The sequence below is a fragment of the Cricetulus griseus genome, chromosome 6 (genome assembly GCF_003668045.3).
Source record: "Cricetulus griseus strain 17A/GY chromosome 6, alternate assembly CriGri-PICRH-1.0, whole genome shotgun sequence".
NCBI lineage: Eukaryota > Metazoa > Chordata > Mammalia > Rodentia > Cricetidae > Cricetulus > Cricetulus griseus.
Window position 1 is genome coordinate 27,877,320 of NC_048599.1, and position 11,844 is coordinate 27,889,163.

General features: G+C 51.8%; 1 protein-coding gene across 1 annotated transcript; it reads right to left on the reverse strand.

The window, feature by feature from the left end:
• Window positions 1-411: 411 nt before the first annotated feature.
• LOC113836376 (transcription factor 15) lies at window positions 412-5,967 on the reverse strand. The gene is made up of 2 exons (XM_027421521.2): window positions 5,455-5,967; window positions 412-721 (listed from the first exon to the last, which is right to left on the reverse strand). The coding sequence occupies exons 1-2, from the start codon at window positions 5,965-5,967 to the stop codon at window positions 647-649; spliced, it is 588 nt and encodes a 195-aa protein (XP_027277322.1). The 3' UTR covers window positions 412-646.
• Between the last annotated feature and the right edge of the window lie 5,877 nt (window positions 5,968-11,844).

The following is an 11,844-nucleotide window of genomic DNA, read 5'->3' on the forward strand; positions in this document are numbered from 1 at the left end:
GGAGGAACTGGTGGAGGCAGGCTCTTCATCACGTGCCCGCTAATAGCTTCTGAATTTGAACCACAGTTCTATTCCTTACTCAAAAACAAATATAATGTGGATTTCTTTGGTCACTACCCAATGGTGTTCATAACACCAAACCAAGGGAAGGCTGTGAGGAAGGTCTGCCTATAGCTTCCCGTCCATGGTAAGAAGCCTCTGCCATAGCTGTGACAATCTTCAGTCCCAGGGCGGGATCTGTCTCCAAGTCCCATTGCCCACATCCCTCCCTCACATATCCAAGATCACATCATTTATTTAAAAATACCTTTATTTTAACCCCACCAAATTCTCTCACATATCACATTCACACATTCTCTCTCTCTCTCTCTCTCTCTCTCTCTCTCTCTCTCTCTCTCTCTCTCTCAAAAATAGTCTTTGGTTTTCTGAACTTTATGCCTTGTCCCTGGCCAGCTAGGCCTGAATGGCTAGATGGGTCCTCAGGGCTCTCCAGGGTGGGCCCTGTGTCCAGGCCATTGTCCTCTGGTCCCTACACAAAGCAGGAGTGGTTTGGGCTTCTGGAATCTTCTCCCCTGTCCAGTGAGGGGCTGGCTCCTAGCCTCTTTCTCTGGAGTCCTTCTTGAAGCCAAATCTGCAGGGACCAGGCTCATCGCCGAGGTCCTCTGACGGGGGCTACACCCCTCACTTTCAAGCAGCTGCCCCCCAGGTCACGACGGCTACCCTGCAGGAGAGAAAGAGGTGTCAGGGGGAACTGACTACATGCCCAGCAACAGAGGCTTGATAAAAATTCAGCCACACAATAAGTTCTCTGTTGAAAAGGCAGATGAGACTGTGCTGACAGGGAACATCACAGGTGACAGTGTTTAGGGACAACAGCAGGAGCAGAGGGGAACAAATGCCACCTAGGGAGGGAAGTACGTGTGTGAGCCATTGCTAAAGGGTGCCCCTCCTCAGAGGGGATGTCAGGGCACCCTTCCTTTGTAACAGTTTACGTTGTCCATTCCTTTCCCACCTGAAGATCTTTGGCCGTAAGAAATCTAATGCGTGCTGCGTGTGCTGGCGCATGCCTGGAATCCCACAGGCATGGAGGCTTGCCCGTGACTTTGAGGCCAGCCTGGTCTACACAGTGAGTTCCAAACCAGACAGAGCTGCATAATGAGACCCTGTCTCAAAAAATTAGAACAAAACCCAAGGATTGAATACATATATATAATAGACACACCTATAAGTTTTGGGCACAGGTGCTGGGGATTGAACTCAGGACCCTGAACATGCTAAGTACATTTTCTACCACAGAGCTACATTCCAAGGCCATACAATCTTCACACACTGTAAAGCGTATTTTACATGAAGGGGCAAGGAAAACCTCCTGGCAGTACCAGGTACTGCCTGACTGTGAAATAGATGTGTGTGTGTGTGTGTGTGTGTGTGTGTGTGTGTGTGTGTGTGTGTGTGTGTGTCTATGCACATACCCAGCCACTGTCTAGGCAACCCTCAAAATCAGACAGGTTTCTGGCCTCCTTGCCTGCACCCGGGGTCTCCCCTGTGCAGGGCGAATACCCTCGGCACTGGTCTTCCAAGAAGCTTTCTCTATGAATGAAATTGCTTCCCACTTGTTGCTGTTTGGGACATTTCCCTGGAGTAAACCAAGGAGGGAGGCAAGGTTTACCTTTGCTTCCTTGTCAGGCCTGGAGTCCAGGAAGTGGCAGGGAAGGCCATTCTTCCAGCCTGGGGCTGGAACCCTGCTGGTGCCAATCAGTGCTGCTTCAAGCTAAAGGTGGCAGTCCCTGAAGCCACCAGTCCTTCAGCCTTGCCCCTCTCACCAATATGCTCAGGTTGGCCATAGGTTAGAACCTCACTGAGAGTAAGATAGTTCAGAGCCCTGGCACTGTCTTCTTGCTTTCTGACTGTAGGTAGCCTAGGTCAAACTTGAACTTTATATCCCCCTGCTTCAAAGCCTTTCTCATCTGAGTGCTGGGGGTTACAAGCCTGTGCCACCATGCCCAGACTAGCATTCCCTCTTTTGAGGATTCCGGTGTTGAGTAACTGGCTCAGAGACACGAGCTGTTTAGTAAGAGCTAGGGAGAACCCCTCTGCCTGTCAAGCCACCCCACTTCTAGGCCCCCATATAGAGTGGATTATCACAGTAAGAGCTCAGCCAGCTGGGAATGGTTGAGCTGGCGGTGACCTCAGTTCATCCAGAGACCCAGTGGACCATCTGGGAGCCCTGCCTCTGCTGCCTCCTGCCTCTGCCCCAGCCCAGGTTGGGGCAGATCCATCCAGATGTGAGCCCAGCCTCCCTGGAGGCTCTCTGGGCCCAGGGACAGTATGTTCATTCACAGGCAGGGCTATTTTGAGGGCTGAGGCCATGGTCCCAGCAGAGCCTGGGGCTTGGGCTTCTCAGACAGACTCTGGCAGGAGAAGCTGAGAAGGGTGGATGGGGCAGGGAGAGGGAGGCTAGGGGACAGAACCCTCCCCCACTTCACTCTTAGGTCCTCAGAGACAAGGAACACCACCTCCCAGCCTGAGTCTGGAGGTTTTTCAGAGAACTGGGTTCCGTGGGAATGCTGGGACAGTTCACCTCTTCATCTGGGGAATGGACACCCCGCCCCCAGGTGCAGCGAAATGTGAACACAGCTGTGTCCACTGCCAAGAACCCCAACAAGAGGTTTAACCAGGTCCAGAGTGAGACACTCCTGCTCTAACATGGACTCCCTGCTGATGGAGCCTTAGTTCCTTCACCTGTAGCATGGTAGTGCTTTACAGAATAAACAAGCTCACACAGGTGTCCCACACTAACAGGTAAAGCTCTCTTTGTGTATGGCACAGGGTGGAATCCAAGGCCTCATTTGTGGCAGACAAGTGTGTTATTGCTGAGTTGTAGGCCCAGGCCTGTTTTTACTTTTCGAGACAGGGTCTCACTAAGCTGCCTTTAGGCCTCACACCTGGGATCTTCTACCTCAACCTTCTGGGTACTTGGGGCTACAGTGTGAGCCACCACACTCATCAGGAAACGCTCGGTCCACTTGAAGAACACAGCAAGTGGCCAACAAGCATTCAGAATATGATTACCAGCATCTTCTAATGGCACCCCCTGGCACCTTGTCAACCCTCTGCTATTGAACTGGGCACACCAACAGTAGGGAATTGCTTCACAAAAGGATCCTGTCCAGTTCTATTCCAGGATGACAGAAGGGAAAACAAGGCAGAGACAAGAAGCAGCTTTCCACTTGGTACCAGTACCGCTACCACAGAGGCAACCTCAGTTCATCCTGAGCAGGAAGGAACTGGAGGGGACTGTGTCCATGGCAACCCCAACCCCAGACCATCCAGGAACAGAGGGGAAGGAGTTGGGTCTTGACCTCAGAGCTCAGAAGTGTGCAGGGGCTCCCCCATACATCTAGCATCTTCCAGACAAGTCCTAGAGGGGCTAGCACTGGCCAGGATCACCCCTCTGGCTTATTCCCAGAGGAGCTTGTGTGACTGAGCATGGCTTCTACAACCAAATTTGGTTGGGTTCTTGATCCCACAGACAGATCCCAAGGCAGCAATCAGGCTTCGGCCAAGCACCGTGAACCACAGGAGAGTCCCCAGTGCTACAAAGGAGCCCCCATTCTGACTGCTGTGGTGGTGGGCACAATGTGCTTCTCCACAGCCTGCAGGCACAGGGGTCTCCGGCGGTCACCTTTACCACTTCCCAGTTAGCCAGGCCAGAGTGCCAATCCGGCCCTATCATCACGGTGTACCTTGGACAAGGCAGCCTGTCCAAGCAGGCGGCGATGGCCACAGGGCTCCTTCTCTGCCTTTTAAGGGACCTAAATGAAGAGTGCTGGGCACAGAGAAGACTCCTGTCACTGTGGTCCACTTCTGCCTTTGACATCTTCCCACTAATTTCTCTAGAGCAGGGGTTCTCTAACTATGGGTCATGACCCCTTGGGGGGGGCAATTACCCTTTCACAGGGGTCATGTATCAGATACCCTGCACATCAGATATTTACATTGTAACATATAACAGTAGCAAAATTACAGTTATGATGTAGCAATGAAATAATTTTATGGTGTGTGTGTGGGAGGTCACCACAACATGAGGAACTGTATTAAGGGGTTGCAGCATTAGGAAGGTTAAGAAGCACTGCTCTAGACCATGACTGCAAACCCCAGGTCCTACCATGCTCTAAAACACCCTTTCCCCACCCTTTATCTGTGTATCTCTGTTTCCACACATCTTTTAGGGATTTAGCACAGCTCTTCAGCCTCACTTTGGGGCTGGGCTTCTCCTGGACTCTCAGAGTCCCACAGTATCCTTGTCATCCTCCAGTCCTGCCCCTGATGCTGTTCTGGGAGCACTTGACTGGCAGGCAGGGACCACGTCTGCTTCTCTGGGTACATTCTCAGAGGGAAGCTGACCTGGATGAACTTGTGACAGGCTGTAAAGAACACTGTGCTGGGACCAGCTAGCCTTTCCATCCCAGATGCTCATCTGAAGGCCCAGCTCTGGCTTTCCTCCCCAGCCTGGGGCACGGACAGGAACCCTCAAAAGGGTACCAGTTGGCTTAAGGAACTCACTCAGAGAAACTGAGGTATCTGAGGGCTGGGAAGTCAGTGTTTGAGTTTGAGCCAGAGGGCTGGTCTGAGGCTAGGCCACTGAGGCCTTTCCCAGGATAGAGCTATGAGAACCAGTGAGCTAAGTATGGTATTCAGGGGGACTGAATACAATCCTTGATCTTTCTCGCAGCCATGGAAAGTAAGGCAGGATTCTCTGAGCCTTGGTTTCTCCAGATGTAAACAGTAGCTGGTGACCTAACTTCCTCGATGTAAGACAAGCCCAGGCTGTGAAAGAGTGAGAGCCTGGGGGCCAAGCAGGCCGGGGCAGTTTTGGCTAAGAGGGCCCCAGAGACTTTTGCTGCTTCCCGGTGCCCAGCTGGTCTCTTAACTTAGACACAAGCAGTCCCCTCCTAACCCTATATCCTTCAAGGCCCTCCGGCTCTGGAGTAGCGGTATATGTTCCCATTTTCTTCTCAGTCTCCTGCTGTTGAGTCAGGTCTTAGGGCCTGGAACAATTTATTAGGGATGATGTTAGCTCAGAGTGATGCCTACCTAGTAAGCAAGCTTCCTGTAAATGTGAGCAGTGCCCTTATCTGAAGCGCCTCAGGGATAACCGAGGGGACAACCTGCCCAGAGGTGCAAGCATCAGGCAAAGAGGAAGGTTCCAGAGTGCGGGCACCTCTGAAGGCTCAATTAAGTCACACGGGAGCTTTGCCGGCTCCCCTCTACGCTTTCTGTTTGGGGGTTAAGCAAGAGGTTCTGATCCACTTTAATCCTAGGGCATGAGACACGGCTCCCGCTGCTGTTCCGAGGTCGCTTCCACCGGGGAGGGTGTCCCTGGCTCCTGGGAGGTCTACCCCCGCCCCCAACCCTGATGGTCCGGTTGCAGCAGGCGTGCCGTGCACTCACCCCTTTGCGCTGGTTGCTGAGACAGAAGGTGCAGATGGAGCGCGGCTGACGGCCGTCGGCGGCGGGGACCGCGCTCTTGCCACCGCCCGCCGCGCGGAAACACGGCTGCCCGTCGTCGGCTGCGTCGCCCAGCAGCAGCACATTGGCTAGGTGCGCGATGTAGCTGGACGCCAGACGCAGCGTCTCGATCTTGGACAGCTTTCGGTCCACCGGCTCGGTGGGAATGAGTGTGCGCAGGGCGGTGAAGGCCGTGTTCACGCTCTGCGTGCGGTCCCGCTCGCGCGCGTTGGCCGCTTGTCGCTGCCGCACCACCACCACCGGGCCCGCGCCGCTGCTTGCCCGCCGCCCGCCCCCGGGACCTGGGCCGCGCCGCGCCGCCTCCAGCCCTTCGCAGCACCCGAACGACTGGTCCGACGCGTCGCTCTCGCTGCGGTTCTCCTCGTCCTCGCTCAGCAGCCGCACGTCCGGGTACAGCACGTGCGCGCCGACCGGGCGCAGCAGCGCGAACGCCATGGGCGCCCGGCCACGGGCCTCCGCTCGCCTGCTTCCCCGAGCCGCCGCCCCCGCCGTGCGCTCCGGCGCGCTCCCACTGACCGGCCGGCCGCCGCCTTATAGCCGGGGGAGGAGCCGATCAAGAGGCGGTCCCGGCGGGACCAATGGGACGCCCCCCATCCCTCCCCGGCCAATGACGACGCGCCTGCTTCTGTGTCCCCCCCAAGTTGAAAGTGGCCCCGAGCTCTTGGCCCTCCCCAAGGCTCTGGGCTTGAGCCGGACAGACGCTCAGATCCAGACTTCTGGAAGACCGGCTGTCGGGTCCGTGTTAGCATGTCCTGTTTCCTCCTTCCCATTGTGGGAACATCCCTGCGCTCAGAAGTCGAATCCAGTGTGCTAACAACTTTGGTGTATGATCAGAACCGCGGCCAGGGGCTTTGGACTAAGAGCTTCTCAGACTAGACTGTTCCATTCAGCAGCTAGGAATGAGGCCTAGGAAACTGCATTTTATACGAGCTCACCAGCATGCACTGTGATGCTGGAGCTGTCCGAGGGGAGTGAACTCACCTCTCTTGATGACAAACTTTTTTTCTTTTCTCTCCCCCTGCATTTGCTGGTTTTGTGTGTCAATCCGACACAAGCTAGAGTCATCAGAGGGGAGAGAGCCTCAGCTGAGGAAATGCTTCCATGAGATTCCATGAGGAAATACAGCCATGGTGGGTGGTGCCATCCCTGGACTAGTGGTCCTGGGTTTTATAAGAAGCTGGGTTGAGCAAGCCCAGGTAAGCAGCACTCCTTCATGGCTCCTGCATCAGCTCCTGCTTCTGGGATCCTGCCCTAAATGAGTTCCTGTTCTGACTTCTTTCAGTGATGAACAGCAATGCTGAAGTGTAATCCAAACTTGCTTTTTGGCCATGGTGTTTCATCGCAGCAATAGTAACCCTAACTAAGACACCCCCTTCCCAAATCCCAAATACCCAAGTCCCATTTGGCAGGGCTCTACGATATGTCAGGCATGGTTTTAGTTGGAAGATGAAGACCAAAACAAAATTAGCTTTGCTTCTCAAACCCTGGAGACTGGTGGAGCCAACACGACAGTTTTGTGTCAGCTAAAGTTGTAGGACAGTGCCCACGGTGCAGACCTGGCTTCACTACTCCAGAATGCCCACAGGCTTCATTCATCTCCTGTCAGCACTGCCTTTCCCATTTCTTTCAGAAATTTCTAGAGGACCTGAGAATAACTGAGCAGAGGATGGCTGGCCACTGGGGTCCTCATGTCATGCATACCTGCTTCTCAGTGCCAGCCCAGAATTGGTAAAATCAGCATCCGCTTGGCCTTGAAAATATTGTTCCTTTCCTCCCAAATGGTGACTAGAACTGCCCAGAGCAAAAGGCTTGTAGGAGATTCTTGGCTTTCTGGAAGACCCCTTCCAGCTCCAAGGGCTGCGTTTCTCCAGCCTCCGATCTAACCCAGAAGGGGACCAGGACGGAGCCTCTGGGACAGGAAACCCTTAAGTCTTCAGAGCCCAAGGTCTGTAGGGTTAGTCTGTCCCCCACACCTGGTTCCCCACCCCCATACCATTTGACCGTGACCCAGCCAGGCTGGGCTTTCGTGAGGCGCCTCCTCGGGCCCCTCCCCACAGGGCCAGTCGCATAAGCAGCTCCAGCGCTCCAGCCGTGGCTGCTTCCTGAGACCATGAATTATTACTGACCGGGAGATTTCCTCCCCTGTCCGCGCCTCCTCGCAGGGGCTCCCTGCTCCCTTTACTTTCGCTTTCTCCCGGTTTCCCCCTCCCCTCTGCTCCTGACCCTCTGGAGGCTTGGAATTCCTGTCCAGCCCCCTCCCAATTCCCCGATCCAAACTGGAGATGCCTAAGAGGCAGGAGGAGCCCGCCCCCGAAGGCTCATTCATTCAGTTGCTCTTTGAGCAGGTTTGGACACAAGGGACTTTGGAAGTAAAATAAAACTATGAATGAGACGGAGTGGCTGGCTGCAGCAGAGGAAAGAGAGCTGTAAACAAAGAATTTCAGGACAATATGGTCAGAGCCAGCCAGGGTCTGGCATCAAAGAAATCTGGCTTCAGTTCAAGGCCAGCGGCTTCTTGGGGTCTTATTTTTGCTGTTCTAGAAAACGGAGTTAAGGATATCTCCCATTCTTAGGGCCAGTGACAGTGCCTAGATCCTATGCCAAGAAATCAAGGCCTGGCATTCAGTAAGAGCTAAATAAGACTCACTTCACCGGAAGTGAGTCTGTATTATTTTGCCCATGACTTAGAAGGATCAAGGGGTGTCTGCTCTTCCGAAACTTGTCACCAGGAAGGCACCAGAGCTTCTGCTGTATTCTTGGCCCATCTGTATGACAGCCTCATCTCCTTTCCGTTCTTCATTCTGCTCCAACCACACTGGCTTCTCTATTCCAGGAGCCCATTGTCTCCAGACATACCTGCAGGTGATCCCCTCACCCCCGCCCCAATCTCATCTCTTTCAGAGCCCTTCTCTGACTGCCAGGGCTATAGCAGTGACTGTCCCTCTCACCTGCCAGTAGCCCAACCCTTCCTCTCTGTCTGATCTTCTAATGATAAATGGAAATCACAGTCTAAGGATGCTCAGTGACTGATGGCTGGTATTGATTCTCAACTTGACAAAGTCTAGAATCATTAGGGAATGGACCTCTGAGGATGCCTATGATCATTTTTCTTAATTGGGTGTATAGAAGTGTGAAGACCCTGAATGTGAGTGACACCATTTCATGGTCTGGGACCTGGACCAATGAAAAGGAGGGAGCTGAAGACTAGCAAGCATGTGTCCATCCCTGCTCTCTGCTTCTTTACTATGGATACAATGTGATTGGCTGCTCAAGCTCCTCTTGCTGTTTTTCCTCTGCGGTGACAGCCAGTTACCTTAAACTGTAAGCTGAAGTCAACCCTTGACCTCTTAAGTTGTCTTCATAGAGTATTTTAATCATAGCAATGGGAAGATACTGCAACTGCATTGCTATGTATTCACAGTTTGGGAAGCTAGAGATGCAACTGTAAACACATTCTCCCCCTATCTGTCTCCGCTGTAATAAAACCTCCATAGGAGAGAGACTTTACAGATTTTGCTCATTATACTTTCTGCCCATTGCTGCCTCACTCTTCCCATTTCATAGACAGAGAAACTGAGGTTCATCAAGGAAGAATGGGTGACTTGCCTGGGATCAACTAGCCAGCTAGAGCAGAAGCTCAGGTTGGTCTGACTCCAGAGCATCTGAGGCAAGCCAGTAGATGTGAGGGCTGACTGGAGACCACTCAGTAAGAGAAAGAAGATTCCAGGCCAGTGGAGCAGCAGCTGGCCCATCTCCCTGCTTGAGCATAGCCTGGCTTTCTGAGCCATGGAAGCTCTTGCATTTGTTCAGAGGCACCAACTATGTAGCCTCTGGACTTAGTGTAGCTTCTCATTGAAGTCCGCTTGTGGCTCCACCCCACCCTGGTACAGCATCTTCTGGCCCTTCATGAGTTCTCTTTCTTCATTCCGATCCCCACTTAGATGCCCACTTGACTATTTTTATTAATTATAATGTTTTGCCAGGTGATGGTGGTGCACATGTTTAATTTCAGAACTCGGGAAGTAGAGGCAGGCAGATCTCTGAGTTCAAGGCCAGCCTAGTCTACAAAGCGAGTTCTAGAACAAACTACACATATTTATTTATTTTAGACTTTCATACATGCATCCAGTGTTTTTTGAGCCTATGCACTCTCCACCTTCCCCCAGTTCCTCCAGATTCACCCCACCTACTCCAACTTTGTTTCCTTTCTCTTTCAACATAACCCACTGAGCCCCACATAATATTTTTGAAGCATACGTACTCTGGATTCATATGTGTCCTTATCAATTACTTATGGTGCTGATTGTGTGAGTGGGTCAAACGGCAGATGGTATTTTCCATAGATCAGCTTCTTGGAGGAGTTCCTTTTGTTTGAGTTTATTTCCTTGCCACTGTTCTGTGTGCAGAGTCTCACACAAGCCCATTGCTGCTAGGCATGTGTGGTGAGCATTCATCACCAGGCTGCCATCCTTAGTGGTAGATCCTGGCTTCCTCTGGCTTCTCCTGAAGCAAAGGGAAGTGAACTTCTGGCACATGACTCAGTGACATCTGTATGTGTGTGTACATGTATGTATTCATGTGTGCTTATGTGCATATGTATATATATGTATGTGTGTGTGTGTGCTTATGCACATGTTTTTGTATGTGTTTATGTGTGACTGTGTTCATGTGTGTGATTCTGAGGTGTTCACACCAGTCCAGCATGGCTGGGGGCACAAAGGGCCCCCACACTGAGCCTCAGGACATGGACTCTACCATGTGATGCCTGTCTCAAACCACATGCCCCTCAGCAAAACGTGGGGTCCACTTTACCCCTGGCTCTTAGAACTAGCCAACTTCCTCATGAGAGAGAAATGGGTGCCAGACAGGCTTGTCCTCCATCTCTGGCTTTCTTCCTCAGCAGATGGTGCATTGTCAAGGAGGGGAATGCAGGACAGCACTCCAGGCTGAGCAATAATGAGCATATTAACGAATAAATTAATGAATGAAGAGGCTACAAATTCCAACCTACATGGTTGCTGTGGTGGTTCATTTGACTATCAGCTTGATTGCCACTGGGATCTCCTGTCTTTGTTCTCAGCACTGGGATTTCAAGTGTACCATCACACTCAAATTTTTATTTTAATTTTATTTGTATGGGTGTTTTGTCTGCATGTATGTCTGTACCACATACATACCTGGTGCTGTCAGAGGGTAGAAGAGGGTATCAGATGCCTTGGGAATGGAGTGACAGGTGACTGTGAGTGCTTGAAATCAAACCCAGATTCTCTGCTAGAGCAGCTGGTGCTCTGGGGTTTGTTTTTTTGTTTTTGTTTTTCAAGACAGGGTTTCTCTGTATAACAGCTCTAGCTGTCCTGGAACTCACTTTGTAGACCAGGCTGAACTCGAACTCACAGAGAATCCACCTGCCTCTGCCTGCCGAAGGCTGAGATTAAAGGTGTGTGCCACCACCGCCAGGGTTCGTATCTAGTGAGCCAATTTCCAGACCCACATCTAGCCTTTTAAATGTGGGTTTCGGGAATCAGACTCAGCTTCTCGTGAACTGAGCCATTTCTCCAACCTGGACCCTGAAGTGCTTAGCTGCAGAATTCCTAACAAGCAATGAAGATAATCAACAAAGGCTAGAAGGAGAGAGAAATAATAACAACGACTGCTTTAGCTGCATGTTTTAATCCCTTCTCCTGGCATATGTGACGGGGATGTCAGAGCTATCACAGAGAACAGCAGCACCACTGTGTAGGGTCAAGCAGTATGGAAGTTTTGTGACTACACAACCTGGCCGCTGACCAGGCCCAGTGCACAGCTGGAAAACAGCACTGGTGCTGCAGTCGTGTGGGTTTAAGGTGTTTTCTTCTGTAGTGCTCAGTCAATAAAGCAGGACATGTTGCCGCCTCTCTGCTCTATTTTATGTGACTTCCACTCCCTAAACTGCTTCATGGGTCAGAATGACTGCTGAATCCATGCCGTCTGCATTTCAACCAGGGTGTGTGTGGGAGGCAGGGGCAGAGTTAGCAAAAGGCAGAAGGTGGAGGACACCTTACCCTTCGAGAACACTTGTCTGGGAGTTTCAGCCTCACTTCTGCTCACATGCCACTAGCGTAATCTTGCGGTTTGACTAAACTTGGATGAAAATAGTCTTTACTGCTGGGGACCACACATGCAGGTGAGTATTGGGTTGCTATTAGTAAAGAAGAAAACAAGAATGGATTGTGGGAGATAAGGATGCAGCCAGCTAGAAGAGATGCCCACTCCTGGGATGATGTAACATAACACGGCCAAGTTCACTGCGTGAACTCAAAAATCTGCATCTCA